The sequence below is a fragment of the Nelumbo nucifera genome, chromosome 4 (genome assembly GCF_055504915.1).
Source record: "Nelumbo nucifera cultivar China Antique chromosome 4, China Antique-T2T, whole genome shotgun sequence".
NCBI lineage: Eukaryota > Viridiplantae > Streptophyta > Magnoliopsida > Proteales > Nelumbonaceae > Nelumbo > Nelumbo nucifera.
In genome coordinates, this window is record NC_142652.1 from 35840381 (window position 1) to 35867521 (window position 27141).

Here is a 27141-nt window from a genome sequence, read left to right on the forward strand (position 1 = left end):
TTTGCATACTAATGCCAATAGAAATGACGGGGTAAGGACCCAAATGAAGAAACCAATAAAGGATGTAGGAAACCCATTATAGGACGCCTAAACCTAACCCTCCAAGACGATGCTACAAGGATATCCAAAGCAATCAGGGTTTGAAGAGAAAAAAGAAGTAATAAAACAAATCACAGATAAGACACCAAAATCAAATTTTCAGGATGAACAATGTACACAATTCCCTGAATGCTTTACTTTTTTTTGAGATTGCTGTCAATGATAACAATACAACGAACTGCATACCCTACATTCAATTTTTCCTTCTTGCCCATATGGTCTCCAATAAAAAAAATAACAGAACCACACGAGCATACCGTCTGCAAAAGCAAAAGAATAGCCCAGGAATGCCCAAGCTTTATCTTCAGTAAACCCAATTCCTACCAATCCCAACCTCCACAAATTCATCACAACAAACCACTAAGATATACAATTTTACAATTATACCAGACCTTGTCTGATTTGTGAACATAAAAATAATATGTGTAATTGCGTATTCCTCAAAAACGAGCTTGGTAGAATAACAAACTATAACCAGAGCAAAGATGAAGCATCGAGTCAATGTTGTAATTGTCCTGGCCCTCTCCATGATCTTGGAGGGTGGGTCATCTCTGGCATGGGTGAAGGTCGGTGAGCTTCTTCCAGAGACAATCTTTGCACCTCCTGCACATCAAATTGTTGTACCCCTTTATGTTTCAGACAAGAAAATGGCAAATCTATATAGGACAGAAACGAAAATTTGAACATTTGAAAAGTTCAGGTTGAAAGGATATTATCACGAATATCATAAAATACATGACTAAGATAAACAATGTGCTGACGTAATTTGGCCAACCTGTGATAAGTTGGATGAAGAGGAATTATGAGACTGCAATCGTGGTTTTGTGTTTATGCGGTGTTGGTGCTGCATGTGTTCAAACTGCTGTAACCGTGATGCAAAATTGATTCCATTATGAATATTACTTGAATCCTGATTCTTGTCCCCATCCTCCATTATATGCGATCCACTCGGCATGTGATGTAAAATCTGTGAATATGGGTTTCCTGAAGATGCTCGCTTCAATTGCTCATCACTGAAGGAGTATAAAGGCACAGTTCTTAATCTAGTTCGCAGTATCTTGAAGGCTGAACTTTGCTGCAACGAATGAAGTTACGATTGAACAGAAGATTCCAAAAACTCGAACAATAAGGTCCAATGACAAGAAATATGCATATTAGTTGGTGTATGGGCAAAAATCAGGGCTTTGAAATTAATCTGTAAATAATTTTGCAAGCAGTATGGCAACACTGGTGAGAGAACCTATCACAATCAATGATATTTCAATAAGTTCACCTTCTCCATTCAAAGTAGCTTCGGTATTCAGAGGGTTACAAAATCATCTAAGTTTATACTTACAAGCAGGATATCCAGTTCCTCTCTACATAGGGAAATTAACCAAAAAACCCCTATCTTAATGTGCAGAAAAAAAAATAATAGTGTCCACCCCAGTTTCCTCAAGTCAAGTAATGAATAAAGAGAGAGATGTCTTTAAGTTTTAGGCATACCTGGGGTAGCAACATAATAAGGCCATACAGGGCCTTCAACAACCATATGTGTCTTCCAGGTTCAAGAAGCTGCAACATCAAAAATTGGATGAAATAAGCTCCACCTTGTTTGGATAAAGAGAAAACAAAGGAAGGAGAGGTTCCTTCAGAGCAGCCAAAGCAAGTACATAAATAAGACTGAGAAACAAAGGCAACATAACAGATAAATCAGATTCATCAATTAAACAACAAAAGATGGATCAAAATGATCAGGCTTTAATAGGAAATAGGGAATCTGGTATTAAACTGGATTTTGGTGCTAGCAGAATTTGTTAAAATTGAAGAGAGATTTGTTTGGATTAGATTTTTGGACTAATTTGGAGTTGTCGGTGGTGCTTCGTCACACAATCGATATTGTAAGACTGCTTTTTCTATTTAATAAAATTTCTTTTTATTTACTATCAGAAAAACAAGTTCTGATGCCACTTGTCCCTAAAGTGTTCCCTTTAAAGACCTTCAAAGGCTGCGAGAATGCTTCCCATCTCTTTTTTGTGCCTTCTATTTTACCACCAAGTTCTGCAACTAAAGACTGTTTGCCAAAGATTTTCCCATTCCTCTCCTTCCTAATGGATAGCAAACAACAAAAGGTGTGAGATTCCATTAAATTCTGCCCCTACTGCTGAATCATAATTCAGATAAGCTAAACACTATAAAATCCTAATTGAGAAAAGCTATACTCACCAATAAGACTGGAACTGAAGCTTTCCCAATTTTGGGAAAAGAATTAATATCTTTTTCCTTTTTTCAATGATGACAAGTAAGCATTGGTAGTTATAAATTTTAGAGTTTTCCAAATTCTGAAGAAACATTAATTACTTTAGTTGCAGATCCCACCTGCAATAATCTGAAATAAAGAAAAGAAAAACAGAAGAGAAGAAGATGGAAGAGAGAAAAGTAAAGGAGGAAGAAGAAGGGAAGGAAGAAAAGTGAGAGTTTTGACCCCTCTTCAGCCCCCAATGATCTCTTTTATTCTTTTGTTGTAAAAAATAAGGAAAATTACATGAGTGCTCTTAGTAAGGCGTCCAACAATAAAGACAGCAATAAAAAACAATAAAAAAGAGAAACAGGCCCATAATTAAGGCCCACTACCTAACACAAGTCATAAACATAACTTAAAGAAAAAAAAAAAAGAAACTAAGGCCCATTCGGCCCATCATCTCTACAACTTTGTAAGAATCAGGCAGGAAATAGTTGTTGGAATTGCAGTTAATCAATTAATCATTAAATAGAGAATGCAACCAGACTTGGACAATATATTCCTTTAGCACTAAAAACTTGTACTGAATTGGAGGCAATACATCTGCTACACCAATAAGGAAGAAAATGTGGATTGAATAATGCAATAATAACATCTGATTAGGGCTATATCTCAATCTTGGCCCTAAGTTTTTGTTGTGGTGATGGTCTATCTTGTCTTTGGAGTATGGGGCCTTCTGGAATTGGTTGGTGTATCTAAAAAAATGCCAATTTTGATGGGGCCTCAAGAGACTTCTCTGCATTTAAGGAGGGACTAGAAGAGACCTGTGTAATGCACAAGCTGGTGTTAAAAAGATGTCCTTGTTCTACAGGGGAGTGAGTACATTCAATTTCCTAATGAAAAAGAATATGAATTAGTTGTCGGTGAGTTTAAATAGTATCATTTTTTATTTTTGAAAATTTCCAAAAACTACAAAATTATAAAAGGGTTTGGAAGCAATGTGAGAATTCTGACATGGACAACTGTATCTTAAGTATATAGAATAGATTTTGTGTCGATTTGTTTTAGGTTTAGGTGGAACCAGGAATTTGTTGGGGGGGGGGGGCTCAGTTTCCTCCCTGTTCCCATATATCTCCTATATAAAATAGTCCTTTTTCTACATATTTCTATACCTTGTCACATTTAATTATTTGAAACAAGAATTCTCATTAAGTTAGAGACATCATGCATCAAGGCTTACCTTATGCTCACCTCACTCAACTTCCACTTTAAAAAAATAGGTTACACATAATGGTGAAGATATTGCATTTTCAAACTAAGACTTCTGAACTTTTGAATTAGAGAAACAATTAGTAGCCCACCACAAACCTGCAATCTTAGATAAGCAAAGACTGGAGTCTCCAGCAAGCGGATCAGTTTGTCCAGCTGAACTAAGAATTTGGCATTGATATCTTCCTCCACCAATGACTGAATCACACAACTTGCGTGCTGGTATGCCTGTCAATAAATATCATAAACATTTATGAAAAAGCAACAAGGTACTCAATGATTGGAGGGAATAGCCATCAGATCATACATACCTGAGCTAATAAGCAAAGACTTATTGTTGCCATTGGTGAATGACACCAAGAAGAATACAAAGAAACAAATAAATCTTTTCCAGCAGCATTCACCAGTGATTGCTTCAGAAGATCCCGCAAACCAGACAATTCAGATGAAGTAAGCAAAATCAAATTCAGAGCCTGAAAAGGCAAAGAAAATGTGTTATAAATGAACCATAAGAACCATTTTGTAGACTCCAACAGGGATACAAGAATAACCAAAAAAATTTAAAACCTGAACCATGACAGAGGCAAAATCCAAGTCAGCTTCTCCCTCAAGAATTCTGGAGAGTTCCCTGTAGACTCTTTCAGCATCCAAAAGCACACAAAGTCGACGGATTATCAAAGCACCACGCCTGGAAAACAGAAATATGAAGCTTTCATAAAAGACCGGATGTATGTTTAAATTTTCAAAACAGAATAAATAAAAAAACAAAGCTGAAATCTCAAACTTCAGTAAAGAAATTCACCTCTCAAGAAGTGAAAGGTTGACCCGGAAGTTATGCATTAGAAAAACAACAAGTTGGCGGAAATGAGGTTCATCTCTTGCTATACATGCATGCACCTCAAGCACCAGGAGCACAACCTACACAATGGAAACAATTTAGATTTAAAGAGCAGGTGAAGACAAAACAAGTCCCAATACCCGCAACTCAAACTCATGAAATAATGGCAATGGACCACTTGAATTTTTGAGTATAATTTTCATGATACCAGAATGAAATGCACAAAATCAAAAAACAATGTTAAACAATGGCAAGGTAGTGTGCATCTTTACCTCTTTTATATTTTATAATAAAGCAAAGATTCATTTAAAACTGCATTAGCCAAGAAAATTATCATAGGTAGAAAAAAACAGTAAATGGATTAAATTTTGGTTAATAATTACTAATTCCACTTAAAGTTTGTCATTAATTTCAGAATGACAAATACTTAGAATTGGACCACAAAGACACACCTAAATTTTCCCCACTGCTTCTATATTAAGCATCCAACTGCCCTCAAAATCCGCAAAAGACCAAATTGCTATTCTGTAACAATCTTATCAAAACAATAAAATCTGCAAAGGCCACTCCTGACTATCATGTCAATTTTACCAAAAGAAACTTGTCAATCCTTACCAAAATAAGGGCAAAACAAACCAAAAAAAAATGAAAAAAAAAACGTAATCAGATTTTAAATCAAAACTGCTGTTAAAATATATGCTTCTTTGAAATGTTGAACAACAATCAGTAACCATTGTGGAACATTGGAAACATCTGACACTCTGGACATTCTGGTCAAATGTCATGTATATTTGTGTCAAGCGAAAAATTCCTCCCTTCTAATAATGTCTCTGCTGTTGTGTTAGCTATTTGCACTCTTCTCAAGTTGTTTAGGTCTTCTGTATTAATTGGTTCCATCATTGCTAAAGGTGACACCTTCAGTACCTCATCCTCTCTCTGTTCATGGTTCCTCCACTCCATCTAAGTTCTAAACTAAGTTTTCTCTGTTCCTCCGGGATTTTGGACAGTTGGACTCATCTTCCATGCTGCCATCACCATTAGTCTTTGATACCTCCCTGGCCACCTCCACTCCCCTCCTTCATCAATGATCAGTTTCTTGTGGGATAGAACTTATTAGGATCTTATCTTTAGACCAGTTGGCTATGAATCGGTTCACCCATTAAACCATTTTCACCCTGGTTCAGCCAAGGTGAGCAGCAAGCCAATGAGTACAAAGCAGCTTACATCAATAGCATCCTAAAAAGCAGAAAAACATAGTTATAATCTGTTACAGATTACAACCCGGCCTTGGGCAGCCCCATTCAAGTACATCCCTCTCCACCCCAACTAATGGAATAGCTGACTCTTTAGCTAAGCAAGGGATGCATAGGGATCATCTTTTCTGGGCTCAGTTGTAATGTGGTGTTGTTTGGGAGGCTGCATCTCGCACCTCCCCTTGGGAAGTCTTTTGTATAACTTGATTATGATGTCCTATTAATAAAATATTTTTTCTACTATTCATCAAAAAAAAAAAAAATTGAAACCTAGAGAATGAGCCAATCTCACCATAAGCCTGAATTGCCATGGGGTCTGATCCAGAGTCCTCATCCAGCAGATAATTGTTTGGAAATCACCCTCAATCTCCACACTCTTCAATTCCTACAGTACGCCAGTGCCATTAGCTTTAACACTTGCATTAGGGCTATCAATTCTTACCTTAGGGAGTTCCCATGGCCAGCTGGACCCCAGTAACTAAGATTTATGTTGCCCTCATGGTCCCTCACCACTCCTCCCACTCCTGTCTCTCCCATATTACCAAGACAGCACCCATCAAAGTTTAGTTTATAACCCCAACTGTGGGGACCATTCCACTACCCTCTGAGGCCTGCTACTTTGAAACCTTGCAAAAATTTGCCACTCCCTCAACATATCATATCATTTAGATTGACACCTTTAAACTCATTACAAATCAATGCCCAATTTGCGGCACTTATCATTGTGAGTTCAATCAATTTCTCTTCAAAGATTCTAGCATTTATTTCACACCAAAGTCCCCATAAAGCTGCACCACACTTTTTTTAAGAGGCAACATCTATGATTCATTAATAACAAAAAGAGGGGGGATACACCACACATACACATTGCCACAGTATTTTCTGTCTTCAGATAGAGCAGCTTAGAGGCAATCATGGGCCAGTTCAGGCCAAGCCAGGCTTTGGGCCCAAGTCACAAATTAAATTTTATAAAATACACATAACATTTTATATTATGACATATAACACCATCATCATCATTCATGCCTTATCCCAACTATATAGGATTGGCTACATGACGTATAACATGTATAAAAATATAAGATAAAATTTATATAAATATGAAATATTATATATTATATGTGGTATTTTATAATATTTATATATAAACATATATTTATAAAAAATAACATATATACAAGTATATATTTAATATATAAATAATATATTGCAGGCCCAGGCCAGGCTAGGCCTGAACACAAAAACCTAGGCCCAAGCCCAGAAATTCCCAAACTGAAAATGATCACCCCCCTACTTATCAAAGAAAAATGATCACCCCTAGAGCAGCTCATCACATCTCAGTCAAACAAATCCACAACTTTAAAGGGTGCCACCCCAAGCTCTTCCAACCAAAGGGAGAATGTTGCCACTTACCACACCTAAGAGGCATGGGGACAATGCAAAAGGAGTAGTTTGCAGTTTCCCCACACTTCAAGCAAAGGACGCACACACATGTGGTGAGAGAGATCAATTTTTCCACTTCCTTTTGGAGTCTTCCATAGGTGCTTATGATTTGATTGGCTGCCTCCCAACAAAACATCTTAATTTTGGGGGAATTACCAAATTAGGCTAAACTAAAACTCTTTAACAAGAAAGAAAGTGTCCTCATTTGGTGTGTAAAATGTCCTAAAAAAAGGCACAGGTGAAACTATCTTCAACAGTAGGGGTGACACCCTCTCATCAATACTATACAAGTTGACATCCTAAAGCATGCAAAGCAAAGGAACCAGCTCACCTATTTCATGGTCTTTCAAAGGGAGGGAACTCAGTTGACTATCCTAGTTGTCTATGTTGCTGATATAGTCGTGACTGATAATAACATGGCTAAAATTGATTCACTGAAGCTTCTTCTCAATATAGAGTTTGAGGTGAAAGATTTGGGTAAACTAAGATATTTTTGCACATTAAAGTTACTAGGTCACAACATGGTATCTTTATTTCCCAGAGGAAATATGTTCTTGACCTCCATAAGGAAATTGGAGAGTTGGGGGTTAAACCAACTGAATAGAATCACCAAGGTTCAAATATCGATATGGCCAATACGCCGGTAGGGGCGTATTGGCCTGTATCTAAGCTGATTTCTCCTTTTTTTTTTAGTTTTTTTAACCTGGTTCAGAGGGGTCAGTTTAAGACCTGTCTACCCTCTGAACCGGGTTAAACCCCGAAACACCCCCTGTAGGGGCATATTGGGAAGCCCCCGATACGATATGTATCAACCGATACAGCTCGATACATATTTAAATTTCAAACCTTGAGAATCACAGGATTAATGCAAAGAATGGAGAGTTTCTAAGAATAAGGTCATGTATCAAAGACTTGTGGGTAAATTACCTATGTATGACTCAACCTGGCATCTCACATGCAATCAGTGTTGTTAGTCAATATATGCATGCCCCTAGGATTACAAAACGTGCAGCTATTGATAAGACACTTGCTTATTTGAAAAAGCATCATAGCAGATGGATATTGTGAAGTAGTTACGGTCATGTTAAGATAAAAGTGTACACAGATGTAGATTGAGCTGTGTGTATCAATATTGAATTACATCTTGACAGTATCCTCTTATTGGTGGCAATCTTGTTTCTTAGAAGAACAAGAATCGAAGTGTTGTTGCTCGTTCTAGTGTTGAAGTAGAATATAAATCTATAGCCCATGATGTATCTAAAGCGTTATGGTTCAGTCCCTTCTTAAGGAGTTAGGTGTTGATTATGAAAGGCCACTAATGTTATATTGTGATAATTAAGCAGCCATCAACATAACACATAATCCAATACAACATGACAGGACTAAAAATTTTTTTTTTGATCAATAACAAATTCATTATATTCATTGAAACATCAAACTAATTACAGCACGGAAGACAAACACTCTTACCTTCCGAATACAACTTAAACCCTCCAAAGAGGGAAAAGAAAAAAATAAACAGTTAAGTTACAACGTAGCCCAAAACATTGCTTCCCTTTCTATCCCTTGTTTAGCAAACCCATCAGCTAAAGAATTAGCTGATCTCTTAACCCAGCCCATCCCGATTTCCATCCCCCGCACCAGCCACCTGAATTTCCTCTTCTCATTTCTGTAGTTCCATAAGCCGCAGTTGTCTTTAATCAGCCACCCTATCTCTGCCTCCAAGTCCCCTTCAATTAAGAGTCTTCTAACATTCATCTCCTTGGCTTTCTGAACTCCTTCCATAACTGCCAAGATCTCAGCTCTAAGGGAATCCCCGACACCAATTGGGCCTGAGAACAGGGCAGAGATGATCCCGTTCTCATCCCTAAAAACACCTCCAATCCCTGAATGTCCAAGATTCCCCCTACAGCTCCCATCGAAATTTAATTTTAAGAATCCAGCAGGTGGGGGAGTCCAAGACACCCTTATCATTGGTTTGATCTGTGCAATTTGCAATCTCCCCCCACTTTCTCAACATGTCTTCCATTGTGTAGTCTGTAAATAGCTCTAGTGATTTCAGCCACTGTACAGCCCTTATATGGATCACGGCAATCAATTCTTCAGCTCCTCTCCTTTACCGAGAAGATCCTAGAATTTCTTTCTTCCCATAATGACCAGCATATTGCAGCCCTCAGCCCTCTCCACATAGTCCTTCCCCTTTTCATGTGCCACCTGAAAAAAGAAGGGGAAAAAAGGCTCAACAAGTCTGATGGAGGGTTCCACCTGCACCCAAAGAGAGAAAAAGCCCACTCCGAAATTGACTTCGCAAATTAGCAAGACACCAGAAAGTGAAAACCAGTCTCCCCATTCGCTTTGCAAAGAACACACCAGTGAGGTGACAAGCAAGTATTGGGTCTCTTCTTTTGGAGCAAATCCCCAATGTTGAATCTTTCCAAATAGATTTCCCAACAAAAACCACTAACCCTAGGAGGATTGGTCTGCACCAAATCTCATTAACTGGGAAAGGGGAGGTTGTAGGACTGGTGGACTGGCAAAGGACTTTGAAGAAGGAAGCACAAGAAAAAGAGCCCGTGGGGGTAGGGGTCCAAATTCTAGAGTCCACCTTAGAAGGGTCTAAGAACACATTATCAAGAAGTTCATGGAGGCTCGAAATACTATCAAGGTCTGAATCCCTCACAGCCCTCCTCAGACCCAGGTTCCACCTAAACCCCGAACTGGAAGAGGAATGGGTGATGAAAGAAGAAATTGGCTCATGTTTAAGATCAGAAAGAGCATAAAAAGAAGGAAACTGGTCCTTAAGAGGAGCATTCCCCGCCCAAATTTGTTCCCAAAATTTTATGGAATTACCTGAATTCAAATCATACCCGACAAGAGGGGAGAAAGCTGGAAGCAGATCATGAATGGCTTTCCAAGGTGAAGTGCTTGTGGTCCTTGCTCTGATTCCAGCATCCCATCCATTTTGCTCCAGCCCATGTATGCTTGCCACTATTCTAGCCCACAGCTTCTCCCGCTCCAAAGGAAACCTCCACAACCACTTCCCCAAAAGGGCTGAATTCCTTTTCCCAATGTTCCCAAGCCCCAAACCCCCAAAATTTTTACTCCTAGTCACCACCTTCCAGCTAACTCTATGGTCCCTGTTCTCCTCTCCTGGCTCCCAAAGGAAATCTCTCTTCAACCTCTCCATACATGGGCATGTTTGCTAACATGCCCATGTATGCTTGCCACTATTCTAGCCCACAGCTTCTCCCACTCCAAAGGAAACCTCCACAACCACTTCCCCAAAAGGGCCGAATTCCTTTTCCCAATGTTCCCAAGCCCCAAACCCCAAAATTTTTACTCCTAGTCACCACCTTCCAGCTAACTCTATGGTCCCTGTTCTCCTCTCCTGGCTCCCAAAGGAAATCTCTCATCAACCTCTCCAGCCTACTACAAACCTTCCTTGGAATCTTAAACACTAAAAGGAAGTAAATGGGTATGTTTGCTAACATGGCCTTGATCAGTGTAATCCTACCACCCAAAGAAAGGTAATTCTTTTTCCAAGAGACAAGTCTTTTTTCAAATCTTTCCACCACCGGATTCCAAAAGCTCTCTCTCTTAGGATTATCACCTAGGGGCAACCCTAGATAACTCAACAGCCACCCTGAGACTTCACACCTAAGTACTTCTGCACTCTCCCTAATCTCTCTCTCCTCCAGATTCACACCCACTACATAGCTCTTCCCAAAGTTCACCTACAAATTTGACATTTGCTCAAATAGATGGATCACAAGTTTCATATTCCTGATGAAGCTCACGTTACCTCCTTCACAAAACAGGATCGTATCATCAGCAAACTGTAAGTGAGTGAGTGGGATTTCCTCCCTTCTAACCCTCCAGCCTCTAATGAGACCCCTAGAGTTTGCTCTGTGAATCAATTTCCCCAGAACATCAACCAGTAAGAACAAAAAAGGAGATGAGGGGTCTCCCTATCTTATACCCCTAGTGGCTGGGAAGAAATCTACCATTGTCCCATTCACTAGCACTGAATAATGACAATTCCGATCATAGCCCATGATCCATTTGCACCATCTATCCAAGAACCCCATTTTGGACATAACTTTCCTTAAGAATTCCCAATCCACCATGTCATAAGCCTTCTCCATAGCCATCTTACAAACCACTCCCTTCCTTTTATCCTTCTTAAAACTCTCCACACTCTCATTAGCAATGAGGATTTGATCTGTAATCTGTCTTCCACTTACAAAGGCACCTTGATTGTGTTCAATTATGTCTGGCAATACCTTCTTCAGCCTCAAAGATAACACCTTTGTTATAATCTTGTACAGGTTGTTCACCAGACTGATTGGTTTGAAGTCCCTTGGATGTGAAGCTTCTTTCTTTTTGGGAATCAAAGCTATAAAAGTGGAATTCACCCCCGGATTAAGAATTCCTCCCCTATGAAATTCCTCTAAAACAATCAGAATGTCCTCTTTCAAAATATCCCAACAGTCCTGATAAAAAGCCATGGTGAACCCATCCAGCCCTGAAGCTTTTGTTCTGTCCATAGAAAACACAGCCTCCTTAATCTCTTCCAAGTCAAAGTTCCTTTCCAAACTCCTCCTATTATCCCCCCCTACATCTGGCAAATCCAAACCTTCTACCCACACCCTTCCATTTACAGGCCTTCTTAGAATGGATTTAAAGTGTTCTACACATGCCCCAGCTATCTCCTCTTGTTGAGTTAACTCGATTCCATCCACAACCAATTTGGAGATGAAATTTCTCCTTCTTCTTCCATCTGCTAAAGAATGAAAGTACCTGGTATTCCTGTCTCCCTCTTGCAACCATTTACATCTAGATTTTTGCCTCCAACTTATTTCCTCCTTATGCAGGCAATCCTCTAACTGTCTTCTCAAGCCCTTTCTTAGTTCATTGTCTTCCTCTCCAAATTCTCCCCTTTCTTCTTTAGAGTCAAGGCTTTCAAGTTGGTCCATCAAATCTCTCTTTTTTCTTCTAACCTCCCAAACTCCAGGATATTCCACTCCTTGATCTTTATTTTCAAAAATTGTAGTTTCTTATGAAATCTCATCCCCTCCCATTCCACCAATGGGTTACACTCCTTCCACCACTCCCTTACTCTATTGGTAAACCCGGGATGGAGTAACCACATTTTCAAATCTACATGGGGCCGGTCTTCCACTCCTCTCTTCCTTGCATAACACTATGGGTCAATGATCCAAGGTCACCCTAGGTAGAGCTCTAGATGTCAAGTTCCCCCAGTGTTCTTCCCATTCTATAGAAAAGAGGAACCTATCCAACTTAGAGCATATGGAACTAGCTTGGAGATTTGACCAAGTAAATGTCTTCTGAGCCAACGGTATCTCCTTAAGCTTAGAGGCATCCACAAACCTGTTAATATTTAAGTTGATACACATTTCATTACAAAAAGAATTGCATCTGAAGAAGTCTGCTTGCCATATGTAACCTCTGAAATGAAATTAGCCGATAACTTCACCAAGGAAGTTATAAATCCAAGTTGGATACAGATACAAGTTGGGAACCACCAATATCTATTCCAACTTGAGGAGTGTTGAGCTGTAATTCCCTATGTTTACATGCTGTTTTATGTTCTTTTTGGTCTCATATAGCTGCTATATAGCTTCTATTTTTTTTTTATAAATCTATATAGCTTCTATTTTTTTGTCTATTTTATATTAGCAACAAGGGCAGTATGGTCATTGTAGAGCATAACCTTTTTACTATAAATACTCAGATAGGTACTTTTGCCCCCCTTTCATTCTCACCTTCTTCTCCAAGTTTGCTGTTTTTTGTTCTTTTCTTCTCTATTTTCTTTTGATTTATTACTTCAGAAATATTAATCCCTGCTGTTGCACTGAACAAGTGAACCAACCATAGATAAACAATGGAAATTTTAAATAAGCACTTCATCTAGTTTTCTTTTCAGTAACAGATTAAGAAATTTCATTGGAAAACGAAGATAATGCTCAGTTAAAGTTAGTTATGTACATATAACAAAAACCTCAAAATAGCAGTCTCTCTCTATATACAGTCATCGTATGCCTCCAAGATCAGGCTGCCAATATAGGTCAGTCCCATTGGGCCCTTTCTTTGCAAGGGAATCAGAAAAATAATTTGTATTCTTAAGACACATTTAAACAAAATGTTCAGTATGGATGTCACGAATCTTGCTTCCTTCATGCAACAGCTATGAAACAAAGGAACCAACCAACTACAACATGTGGATCCCCTTATAAGCACTTCCTCTAGTTCTGGCATAAATAACGAATAGCAAGATTTTTTTTACCAATCAAGAAAGTGCATTCTCAATGTCAACAGAGGGAGGGCTGAAAAAAAAAACAAGATCAGGAAAGGGGAAAATACTGATACCATATGCAAAGTTGCATATTTAAAAAATAAACTAATCCATAATTTAGATGATCTTAAAGCACACCTTCATGGAACTTTCATAGACAAGAATGCATCAAGGTAAAAACAATTACCTTATCAGAAGAATCTGATAGAGCTCCAAGAAGGGTGTCAAATATGTCATTCAAGAAGTTTAAGACCTGTATCAGGAACAAGAATGAATTTTAAACACTTCTCACATAAAAAAGTAAATAAATATATCATATGGCCTTCTTTATTGAAGACTTCAAGTTTCACAAGGTAGTGAACAGCACATAACGCAACAGAAATCGCCATTAAAACAATTTAATGAAAGCTTTAACTATCTAACAGATCATATTGATTTGTCTCACAAAAACTAGCCTATCTATCAATGTAAAATAAAAAGGTTCCCATATAGAAGCAACATATAATGATGATAATAAGCTGGAGCAAGTGTAGGAGTGTCAGAAATGACAGGAAGTATGAACATGATACCCAGATACGGATATGAGCACAGACACAAATATGGGAAACAGGGATATGATTCCATTTCCTAAAATCCTGGATATGGATAAGAGTAAGGGTGTCCCATATAATATACTTATACCATGCATTTATATCCACTTTTTGAAGCTAAATGTTATCTCCTTATGCCTTGCCATATTTAATTACGTATAACATTTTTATGGATAATTAAATTTATAGCATGTGAAGATCTTTTATAATATAACTTGTTATGACAGACCATTTTACATATCTTAAAAGTGCTAATATTAATAAAGTACATCTAGAGTACAGGTATATGGTATCATAAGTATGAAGGTACTTAATTACCATGCACATATAGAAAAAAAGTGACAAGTGACAACTCACAATAGTATCTCATGTATACTACCATAGGTTGAGATCCACCTACAAGGCCAAATTCTTTTGATTTATCGGTAACAGCTCACTAAGAATTTATTGAACGCACATGAAAGAAAGTGGTACAAGGAACCACAACAACACTACAACAGGAAACCCGAGATGCTAATGCAATGCCATATCCCACCCCACAATAGAGACCCGGAGCACCCTCAACAAGAGCTAAACCATGGCCTCACCTAAATGGTTGGGCCACAGTGCCAATCCTCACTGATTGACCTCTTCTCTAACTAGGGAATCTGCTACATAACTAGATGATCTTCCAGATTCCTAGGACTTATCCCTTCCCATGCACAATGAAACTCTAAGCCTTAGCTGCACTCTAAAGTTCCTCAAAGACAGTAGGCTTCTTAAGCTAGCTTCTTAAACCCTTCTTAAATTAAGCCCTTGTTTACTCTTTGAATAAGCTGTGTTTTTTGAGTAACAGGGTGAATTTTATTCATTCAACACCAAACTGCACACAAATGTGAGCAGAAGAACGATACAACAATGACCCTCCCAAGAGAAGCCTTACTACAAGTAACAACAGAAACAAAAGCAACTTTAACTAGCATTTGACAAACAAGCTTTTGTGCTCAACTAGACTGTTCAATATGATATTGTCGTTGTTGCAGTTCTGCCAACTTTAACTAGCATTTGATATCAAAACAGAATCTTGAGACACATAAAGTTGCAACCAAGGAAATTCGGAATTTATCAGCAGCAACAGTAGCATGGGAGAATGGTGGAGCAATATCCATTTTTTTCTCTAGACCAATAGGACATGGAAACTCTACTAGGGCAGAGTTATTATAGTACTACTGAAATTAAGAATGGAAAAATCCAAAAAATATTGGAATTTAATGGTTGAAGTGGATCCAAAGGTGGTTGTGTGATGGCTGAAGAAAAATACTATAGGTGCTTGGAAATACAGGCACTCAAAAAGATTCAAAGAGCAAAAGCATCAAAAGTTAGTACCATGGTTTGCGATTTCAATACCAATGAACATTTCACCATGCAGAGATGGGGAAATTTTAGGAATATTTTACTAATTTCACTAACATATTTGAAAAATCTAAAGAAATCAAGGAAGTTTTCTAATAACATCGTACTTGTTTATAAAATTTCATGGAATTATTAGAAGTATAATTTCACTTTTAATGCTTGAAAACCAATATAAGAGAAAATTAAAAGACTTAAATAGACATCTCTATTTGTCTCCCTTCTGGTCTTTTAGTCATCATCTCTTCTTTTTTTTTTATCAGCATCTCCTCTTCCTTATGCATGGCATTTTATTTGCCACCTTGACTTTTTTCCTTTTATAGTAAAAGAGAATTTTAATAAAAATAAAAGGTAGCAACATTACAACCACCAATAGGGTGCAGAGATTGCACCAACAAAACAAAAAGCTATCAACAACTCCAAAGGATGACCACCTACATACCCGACACGCACTCCCCCTTCAAGAACAAAAACATACAAAATTCTTTAAACACAAAATTCCTGGGAATCGAGCCACGCAACCCCACCCCTACTCAACTCCAACTTCACTCCTCCCCCTCAAGAAGCTCCTCCTACTCACCCTCCTTGTTACAAATTCCCCCTCCATGAACAAGTTTCTTCAAATTTTCTTCCCTTTTGTTCCTCTCAAATTCTTCAAAAGATCTCCCAACAAAAGCTTCTCCTAAGAAAAATAAGCCTAAGGATTTGCCAACACTAACATCCCTGTTGTTGACTTCTCGATCTCCATCCTTCCTTTTTCCTTCTTCTGTCCCTCTGAGGACAGCTCAAAAGTTCTTTCTACAACTCCACTACCACCTTCCCTAATCTTCTCCTCTAAAACTCCACTGGCACCGCCTCCCCTGCAGAAGAACCCAACACCTGCCTGTTCTTGCAACTAAAGTTTAGTTGCACAACCTCCTCTTCAGCACAAGCCCATTTCCAAATACTTTTTCCTTTGCACCCCTTCTTTTATACAATTTTTTGTACTTGCTAGTAGGAGCTGCACCAACTAGACCTTCTTTTAGCCACGAGAACACCTTAGTTACATGCACGATGTGAGATTTATTTGAACTCCTAGGAGTCTTTGAAGTCGATGGAACAGAGTTGTAATCAACCTTCTCAGGATCCTTCCTTTGCCAACCCAAATCAACTCCAAGTTTGCCCATACAGATGTTTTGAGTAGAGAATCCTTTTTTAGTTGCTGATCAAAAAAAAAAAAAAAAGACTCCTCTTTTTTAGTTGTGTGTTCTTCTCTTGGTCTTTTGAATTATAGTGACTTAGTAAGTGAATTATACCACAGTAATAAAGCCAATCATCCCATCACTGAACCCCCATTTGTTCTTTTAGAAAACAAGTTTCAAAAAAAGTTAGATGATTTTAACAAAATATAAGAAATTTTCTACAATATTCTAAAATTTTAAATCTTAAATGTATAGTTTCTCAAGAAATTTTGAAATGTGACATGATGGCAACGTATTGGGGACATTAAGATTCTTGGAAGATTTCACCAAATCTCATCAATATTGTAAACCATGGTCAGAAAACATTTCTATGCAACTTTCTTGCCTAAAAATGAGATTAGCCAGAGCTGACCCTTGTAAGAAAATTGAGAAAGTATACAAGGGGAAAGCCATTAAGGATTCTCATTGTCCCAACGATAGTGTTCAATGATAGTGATGAAAGGGATATATTTAAAAGTATCTCACTCCCATTGAAATTACTTTAACAAATGATAAAATATATGGCATAAACTTGATAGAGGGAGAAAATAAGGTAGGTGATCCTACTGATGGCGAAGATAACAGTTCTAAGCAGGAAATGTTATGTAGGATTCTTTGGGATGTGCAAAAGACTAGAGTGTAAGGAGAGGGAGGTGCAAAGATCAACAATGGGAGAGGGATCTTCGAAGCCTAAGGGTCTGTGTTGGTTTGTAGTAGGAGTTGGAATTGGAATCAAAATCCCTTGGAATCAGAATTGGAGTGGTCTATTCCCATAGTCTGTTTGGTTCAGATAGGAATCTGAATCGGGATTGAAATAAGCTGGAATGGGATTTCATTCCCAAGAGAGGGGAAGGGAATGGCCATTCCCTCAAATGAGGAAATGCCATTCCAGCAGGAATGGGAATGGGATTCCGATTCCGATTCTGATTCCAAACCCTATTCCCGCAAACCAAATGGGCCAAAAGTTTTGATTGTTTTCAACTACAAAAAAACATGGAGGTTACATGGAGGTTACATGGAGTGAGTTTGTCGAAGACTTGAATAGTGATAAGTAGATATGGATGATGGAGAGAAGAAGGCTACTTTGATTAGGGAGGGGAATGGAGATCAGATTATTTATTAGAGGGGGACAAAGATCAGATGTCTATGGAACTATGGATGAAATAAGGAAAGAAAATAAAAAGATGAAGCTGAGCAAAGTAATCGATAGAGAGATTGTAGCTAAGGTGATCACTGTGTGCTACTCAGAAGAATAAGAGACAGCTAGAAGAGTTTTTGAGATGTTGGAAGAAAAAGAAAGGAGAATGGAAGAAGAGGAAAAGAACAGAATACATGAGAAACCGTTTGAGTAAAGGGGGGTGAAAACATGTTTTGGGTTGCAGGAGGCCAATATTTGGTGGCAGTGATTTTGTTTTTTTAGAAGGGTGAGGTGATATCTTATCAACACTTAATTGTACCCTTCTTTTTTTTACTTTTCCAATGAAATTTCTATCTACTATAAAAAAAAAAATGCAAACATGTCACAGACTCACAGAGGTAAGATTTCTCACTAAATGGACACAGAGATCAGCTCATTATTTGGCCAATGCAGTAATGCTTTATCAAGGTAGGGGGTTCACAGGAACCAGATGTATTGGGGAGTTGTCTTCCAGGGAGATGGCATTAAGAATTGCAAGATAAACAAGAGATGACTGACACAAGCAGGTTAGCAGGGTAGATAGCAAATGATAACCTGTCAAAAGGGGTGTTTGGACAATCTCGATTTTGTACCTAAGTCATTTATTATAAATTAATAAATTGTCATAATCAATCAAAAAAACTATGAATTTCTTTCAATGAAAAGTAATTCATACAATGAAAAGATGCCCCATTTGAAGAGATTACCTTGAGAAACAATTGTCATGTTTTGCCCCACAAGTAGGAAACTAAAAAACAGGCAATTAGGATTTCCTCCAATAACAGAAAAAAGAAAATCAATTCCATTTATCAAGCCAGCATTTTGATGCCACTATATGGATTCAAGGCCTGCCTTTGTATGCTTACCCACCGGCCCACTAAAAGACTTTGATCGGTTCAGATTTTATTAGTTAGGAAAGAAGGTTTAATTTGGACCAATGGAGCAGTGTTTTACTATGAATCAGACCCAACTAAAGCAGGGTAGCATCAGGGAACAGCAAATCATATCAACCAAGGGAGTATAAGGATTATCAATCAAAAATACCAACTCACTCTTAGTTTCTAGGCTTCATGATATCAGTCCCAAACAGAAATTCCAAATAAGCACAATTAAACCCTCAGACATAACTTTTTTTGATAAGCCTCGAAAACAAATTGATAGACTATATATTTAAGGTTTAAATTTTTAGAATATTATTAAAAACTTTTCAATATTTTGTTAAAATCTTTATAAATTTTTAAAAATATTTTCCTAAAAGAACCATGGGAAATTGGTGATTAGATAATTGGCTTACTATTTTCATATTATTCACTTACTAAGTCACTATAACTCAACAGAAAAAGTAAAATGCATATAACTACAAAAGAGTGTTCTCAAATTAATCAAAACATATAGTAACAAAAAAGGAAAAAATAAAATGGCAAGTAATTGACATATTAATGAAGAGAAGATAGCTAAAAGAATAAAAGGCAAGCAAAGAGAAAGATATTGGTAAAGTCTCCCAATTTCCTCCATTTGATTTATACAGTTCTTTACTGTGGTTTCTTTGAAACTTAAATGTGCAATTATGTTTATTCTAATGATTCCTTGAAGGTTTAATAATTTGTTGTGAGGATTATTTAATTGTTATTTTACAGTTGCTGTTAGTGTGCTGTCAGCTTAAGATGCTGTCAGCCAGTTAGTTTCTTTCTTTCTTATTAGTTTGTTACTAGGGAGTGCCACCAGGGGCATACTTGTAATCTCCCATTCCTTTTATATTAAGTTAATATAAATAACTAAACTGGCGGCCGCCAGAAGAGGTTTTTTTGTGTCTCTCAATCATATCTTCCTCTTCTCCTCTTTCCTCTCTTCTCTTCTCTTCTCTTCTCTTCTCTTCTCTTCTCTCTCGTCTCTCTCTCTCCATGAATGATTACATGGTATCAGAGCAAGGTTCTGGGCTATAAAACTCTGTTTCTCCCATCTGAACCTGCTTAGTCCTCTTTCTTCTTTGATTTCTTGGACGTGGAAGACAGAGAAACCCTAGCAGGCCACTTGCGGCTTCTTCCTTTGGGTTCTTCCTTGGTCGTAACATCAAGGAAACACTAGCAGAAGAAGGGCGATGCAGTAAAGACTCCCTTCCACATCTGTTCGATGCTGTAAAGTTAATTTCTGGGTTGGCACCTTCGTACAGGTGCTGGACAGGGTATGTGTTCTTGTGTTTTTCTATGGCCAATGGTGTGAAGGCCTTACTTTTTTGGTTTTATACCTTCATTTAGATGCCAGACTGTTAGATTGCATGTGCTGTAGTCGAACTGCTAGTATACTATTCTAACGGCTGGTGCTATTACTGGGCTGTTTTAATGGCTGAACCATCACTGAGTTGATTTCAGCAGTTTTTGTTTTTTCCACATTCCAGAAGTAAATTTCTTGGGGGTTGGTATTCTGATTGTGGCTGTTGTGTAGTTGTGTGGGATTTGGTCTGATTCAGCTATGATTCAACTTCATCGGGGGTTACACCAACCCATAGCGCAGCTGGTATGGGAAGTGAAAACATGATGTTTCCCATGCCCATTACCCCTTTAAATTGTCTAAACTACCTGGAGTGGGCTAAAAGTGTAAAACTTTATGTAACAGCAAGGGAAAAAGCTAGTTACATAAATGGAAGGGTGAAAGAACCCAAGAGTGAGACAACTGAACATGTTAGGTGGGACCAAGAAAACAGTATGGTGATGTCTTGGCTCCTTGCAGAAATGGAACCTGATGTGAAGAACTTTATGTGGGCAGACACCGCTAATGAGATTTGGGAACAGGCCAAAACCACCTATTCTGAACAAAGGCATTATGCCAAGGTTTACCAGTTGCAAGCTGAATCCTCAACCTGTAAATAGGGAAATCGTAGTTTGTCTACCTATTATTCAGCCCTTACTTCCGTATGGAAAGAATTGGATCATTATCAGGCTATAGAGTGGAAATATGATGGTGATGCTAAGGCCTACAGGAAGCTGGTTTCTCAGTAGCGTGTGTTTGCCTTCTTGTTGGGACTGAACCCTGCCTATGAACCCTTGAGAGTTGAGATCTTAGGAAGAGTTGCCGTCAGTTCACGAGGTATATGCCCTTGTTCAATCTGAAGAAAGTAGGCGGAGTGTGATAGTTACAACCAAGGGGGAGCAACAAGTTGCATTGGCTACAATGAGTAATAACATGGGGAAGAAAAGTGACACCAAGAAGGCTGATGATAAAGACAAGTTGTTTTGTACCCACTGTCGGCGCTCACGACATACACGTGACACATGTTGGGACATTCACGGGAAGCCCAAGTGGGCAGTGAAGAACCAAGAATAGGGTAAAGGGCAAGGTCAGAAGAAGATGAACACAGCACATAATGCAGCACATGCGGCAACCCAAGATACTCAGGTTGCTGGTACTACCCGGGACCACCTTACTAATTCTGACCCCAAGGTATCATGAATTCCTTCAGAGACCACTTGGAGTCATATGGTAGGGCTTTGCGACAAATGGATAGTTCAGTCACTGGCACTCCTACTTCATTTGCATCTACATCAGGTAATGCGGCTTCCGCATTCCATGTCACTACTACCATTGGTTCCCCTTGAATCATTGACTCAGGGGCCTCTAACCACATGACCAGTAAATCGAACTTGTTTCAGACTTATAGCCTTTTGTTAGGAAGGGATAAAGTGAGGCTTGCAAATGGATCATTCTCCTCCATTGCAGGCCAAGGATCAATATCTCTTCCCCATGGCCTTAACCTGAATTGTGTATTGCATGTCCCTCAACTTCTTATAAATTTGCTTTCAATCAGTAGTATCACAAACTCTTTAAACTATAGTGTAACCTTTTTTTCCCGGTTCATGTGTTTTTTACGATCTAACTTCTGGGAGGACGATTGGTAGAGGGATCCTAGTGGATGGTCTCTACATTCTCGACAACAAAGCTGGTCTCTCGGTGTCATCCTCAAAGTCATATAGTCATTTTTTTTTGTGGCATAGTCGGTTAGGTCATGTTTCTTTTGAAATAGTAAAGTCTTTGTTTTCGGTTTTATTTAAGTCATGTTCAGTGTTAGAGTTCTAATGTCAAACATGTCAATTGAGCAAACAATGTAGAACAACTTTTCACTCAAATAATAAAAGATCAAGTGTTCATTTTCATGTTGTGTATTCTGATGTATGGGGGCCTACTACTATAATCTCTGAGGGCGGATATAAGTACTTTATCACATTGATCGATGACTTCTCTCGCTATACATGGATTTTCCCTATGCATAGTAGAGACAAAGTTCCAAAGATTGTGAAAGACTTCCAAAGGATGGTGTTTACGCAATTCCATGTTGAAATACAAATCTTCCAATCAGACAATGCAAAAGAATATTTCCATGGTGAGCTCAATGAGTTCTTTGCCTCCCACGGATCTATTCATAGGAGCTCATGCGCAAGAACACCACAACAAAATGGTGTTGCAGAAAGAAAAAACAGGCACCTCCTTGAGGTAGCTCGCGAGATGATGTTACACATGAATGTTCCAAAAAGGTTTTGGATGGATGCTATACTTGCAGCTGCTTATGTCATCAATCGCATGCCCTCCAGAGTGCTGAACTACATGGCCCCTCATCAATTGTTGTTCCCTCAGTCCCCTTTATTTTCCATTCCCATGAGAGTTTTTGGTTGTCGTGCATTTGTCCATGATTTGTCTCCGTATCAAGGTAAGTTAGACCCTCAGTCTATTCCTTGTATCTTTCTGGGGTATCCCTCCTCTCAAAAAGGGTATCGGTGCTTTGATCCCGTTAGTCATAAGTTTTTTGTGTCTATGGATGTGTCCTTCTTTGAGTTTGAACCGTTCTTCCCTGCTTCTCCTCAAGGGGAGAGTAGTAGTGTGGAAGAGGAGAAGCAGGTTCAGGTCCGCCAAGTCTCTCTTCCTTCTATTCCGGACCTTGCTCCCTTTCGTGTCTTCCAACGTACACGCCATAGAGATCAGGAATGTGATAGAGATGTGGAGCTGCCAAACATTGAGCAACCGACACTGTTAGACTCCTAGGAGGTAAGTCCAAACCCTATTGCACCTACTGATACTCCTACTCCTACTATGGATGACCTTGACATTCCTATTGCTCAAAGAAAGGGAGTCAGGTCATGCACTACCAAACACCCTGTTACCTAGTATGTCTCTTATGATCACATTTCCCCCTCATACCGAGCCTTTCTATCTACAGTTGATTGCATCCCTGTTCCCATAAATGTTGCAGAAGCCTTAAAATGCCCTAAATGGACAGATGTTATGAAGGAGGAGATTAATGCCCTCCATAAAAATCAAACTTGGGAATTGGTGGATCTTCCAAGGGGGAAAGACCTAGTGGGGTGTAAGTGGGTGTTTACAGTTAAACACAAGGCAGACAGGACAGTTGAAAGGTACAAAGTAAGATTAGTAGCCAAAGGATACACTCAAGTGTATGAGGTTGACTATGATGAGACTTTTGCTCCAATAGCTAAGATGAACTCAATTAGGGTCCTCTTGTCATTAGTTACTAACCTTGACTAGGAATTGCATTAACTGGACATAAAGAATGCTTTTTTAAATGGTGGCCTAAAGGAGGAAGTATACATGGTTCAACCCCCTAAATTTTGTGCCAAGGGAAGTGAAAATAAGGTGTGCAAGTTGAGAAAGTCTCCTTATGGTTTAAAACAATCTCCCAGAGCTTGGTTCAGTAAGTTTCGCATGGCAGTTCAGCAGGTAGGCTTCAAACAATGTCAGTCTAATCACACACTCTTTGTGAAGAGATGTCAAGAATAGGTTGTTGTATTGATAGTGTATGTGGATGATATCATCATTACAGGAAATTGGAGTTCAAAAATACAAAAATTGAAACAATTCCTTGCATCTAAATTTGAAGTGAAAGATTTAGGTCCCTTGCAGTATTTCCTTGGAATTGAAGTCGCCCACTCAAAAAGGGGTATCTTCATTTCTCAAAGGAAATACACCCTTGATCTATTACAAGACACAAGCAAATTAGGTGCAAGGCCAGCAGATACTCCCATGGATGTTGATCACAAGTTGGGTGACTGTGAAGGTGAACCTCTGAAAGATGTGAAACAGTTCCAAAGGTTAGTGGGAAAGTTGATTTGTTTGTCCATGACCCATCCAGACATTGCCTATTCAGTTGGGGTTCTAAGCCAATTCATGCACTCTCCTAAGAAACCACACATGGAGACAGTAGAGAGAGTTCTTAAATACTTAAGAAAGTATCCCAAAACAGGTCTACAATTCAGTAAACATAATCACCTAAAGGTGGAAGTCTTTACAGATGTTGATTGGGCAGGTGTTGTGGATGATCGAGAGTCCACAAGTGGGTATTGCACATTTGTGGGAGGAAACTTAGTGAACTGGAAAAGCAAGAAACAAAGTGTGGTAGCAAGGTCAAGTGTTGAAGCTGAATATAGAGCTATGGCACATGGGGCAGCTGAAGTCCTTTGGCTAAAAAATCTTCTAGGGGAGCTTGGAGTTGTTGTTCATAATCCTATGTCTCTTTACTATGACTAGACCTATTCATGGGCCGGGTGGCCCGACGGGCCGGCCCAGCCCCCAGACGGGCTTGAACGTGGTTATAGGCCCGTAGGCTTAAATTCAGGCCAAAAAGCCCAACCCGTAATAAATTCGAGTCGGGCTCGGGTTTTGTCAAAATAGCCTGGCCCGGCCCGACCTAATATTAGACTTAAAGTGAGTAATGTGATTATGTCCATTTGAATAAATATTTTGATTTAAGAATGTAAAACTGTGTTTTAAAATATAAAAGAAAGGGGAAAAAACCATCTTGTAGGCCCATTGTTCATTTAAATAGGAAAAAAAAAACTATCTAAATTTTTAATTCTAATTTGAATAGGGAAAATTGTTTTTTTATTAGGTCGGGCTTTGGGCTTCGGGGTTTTTATCAAGGCCGGGCTCGGGCCCAAGTTATAGGCTCGTTGGTCGGGCCGGGCTTGGGATCGGGCGTAGCATATTTCCCTTAATGACAAGTGAAAGCCCGACTCGAGCCCGGCCCGGCCCGGCCCATGAACAAGTCTAACTATGACAACAAGGCAGCCATAAACATCGCCAGCAACCCTGATGTCCTCACAAAAGGACTTCCATACTCGCGGCACAATGAGTTATGTGACAAGCTGGGCATGATAGACATATTCAGCCCAACTTGAGGGGGAGTGTTGTGAGGATTATTTAATTGTTATTTTACAGTTGTTGTTAGTGTGCTATCAACTTAAGATGCTATCAGCCAGTTAGTTTCTTTCTTTCTTATTAGTTTGTTACTAGGGAGTGCCACTAGGGGCATACTTGTAATCTCCCATTCCTTTTATATTAAGTTAATATAAATAACTAAACTGGTGGCTGCCAGAAGAGGTTTTTTTGTGTCTCTCAATCATATCTTCCTCTTCTCCTCTTTCCTCTCTTCTCTTCTCTTCTCTTCTCTTCTCTATCTATCTCTCTCTCTCTCATCTCTCTCTCTCCATGAATGATTACATAATTAATTCCATGTTTCTAGAAACCTTTCCTGATTTTTTAAATTTTACGAAATTAGCAAAATATCTCTGAAATTTCTCTATCTCTACATGGCAAAATGTCCATCATATTGAAATTGTGAGCATTAATAGAAAGAAACTATAAATCAACTCTAAGAACCAATCAAGTATGATAATAGATTTTGTAATTGGCAATAGTAGCTTATGGCAGATTTAATAACTAGGCTGACATGTAAGAATATGGTCCACATCCAGTCCACCCCACCCAGAAACCCCAGATAGCTGGAATCAGCATTGTGTAATGGCCTTTTCAGATGACCCATGCATGAATCACTTTGGTGCAATATGTGGGACTTGCAAGTATTTCTATCTGATCATTTGATAAAGGCTTGTAAACCTCATATGATTAGGTCTTCGAAGGAATATGTAGGGACAACAAGGGACTGTATAGTCTCAGTTGTGCTTTGGCTTGATTATAGACACACAGATGACCAGATTGACCTACTACATTGAAGAAAATAAAATCTCTTGTGCCATTTATTCTACCCATAAAAGATAAAATGCATAGCAATCAAACCAGCCATAATTTTCTAGACAATATATTTTACCTCCATTCACTATTCACTATCTCCTCTCAAGGTAGGAATGAAGATGTCACAGTATCACATTTTTACTAGCAGTGAAGAAGAGACTGCAGATTATCCACATGACTCTAGAAACAGTTCAAAATGCAAAGATGATACCAAATCTAAGCATGCATTAATACTAATAATATCTTAGAAAATCTTCCATGAATTACCTCAGCACGATGTCTATTTAAAAGTGTTGCAATCCAATTCAATGCCTCAATTCGAGTAGCCTCCCATTCACTAGATAGTTCACTGGGGAAAAGGAAACAACTCAGTATTCACAAGCTAAGCCATCTTATCTTGTGCAAATGCCAAGGACAAAATGAAAATTTCAATAAACTAGCAATAACAATATGAAACAGGAACCCCTCTTTACAGCTTTCTCCTGTATGGAGCCCACAAATTATGGGGACATCAATAACCTTTAAAACCTAGCTGTTATCCCAGGTGACAAAAACCGCACCTCCTTGCAATGGAAAGAATTGCTCTTATATCAAATCCATCAGCTGGATCAGCATTTATTGCACGAAGCTCATCATTAGTTTCACAAGCAGCCTGACAAACAAATATATGCAATGTGCAGCTGTATGAGATGCTTGATAAAAACTTTCATACCATATGCAGCTGGGTATAACAACCCAAACTCATCACTTGGGTTTTAAGAGAAGAAAAGCCTACCACTCTTATCCTCTCCTCTTTGTCAGATATGCAGGGTAAAATGGCTCCCAAAATATTAGCATAGTGAGGAACAAGCTGATCTCCACCAAGTTTCACAAATTCATTTATCTGCATGATCAAGCAGATGTACTAAAAATGATCTTCAAGCTGACGTAAAACCTAAATGACCATTTACTTATTTAACATTAACTAGCAATCTAGCAATAGCATGCTCAACAACTTGTTAATTCTTTACTAAGAGAAAAACAGTCAGAAAACCACATGAAACAATGAAGCCGGCAGATAGCACAAAGATAAAGGATCAACTACTTTCTGTGATTTAGTAACATGTCAAGCTCCCTAAACAATCACAATAAAATAATATAAGTGTCAAGCTCCTTACCCACGTGACAGCTGTCAGCCGAGTAAATTCGTCTGGAGAAGCTGCTCTCTGCACCAATATTTCAGCCATTCGACCATAATCTACAGACTTCAAAGTAGCACTGCTCAAGTCAGAAAATTAAAAACTAAACAACCA

At 38.6% G+C, this 27141-nt stretch overlaps 1 protein-coding gene across 1 annotated transcript in view; it reads right to left on the reverse strand.

Moving 5' to 3' along the window:
• Positions 1-211: 211 nt before the first annotated feature.
• The window catches only part of LOC104607406 (protein VAC14 homolog), a 33388-nt gene continuing 6458 nt past the window's right edge, over positions 212-27141 (reverse strand). Inside the window, exons 9-20 of the mRNA XM_010273047.3 lie at positions 27007-27093; positions 26625-26732; positions 26410-26501; positions 26117-26198; positions 13627-13692; positions 4392-4507; positions 4157-4277; positions 3901-4062; positions 3689-3817; positions 1585-1653; positions 875-1174; positions 212-702 (exon numbers count right to left, since the gene is read on the reverse strand). Coding sequence (XP_010271349.1) covers positions 598-702; positions 875-1174; positions 1585-1653; positions 3689-3817; positions 3901-4062; positions 4157-4277; positions 4392-4507; positions 13627-13692; positions 26117-26198; positions 26410-26501; positions 26625-26732; positions 27007-27093 — 1437 coding nt within the window. The 3' untranslated portion in view covers positions 212-597. The remainder of the gene's footprint in view (positions 703-874; positions 1175-1584; positions 1654-3688; positions 3818-3900; positions 4063-4156; positions 4278-4391; positions 4508-13626; positions 13693-26116; positions 26199-26409; positions 26502-26624; positions 26733-27006; positions 27094-27141) is intronic.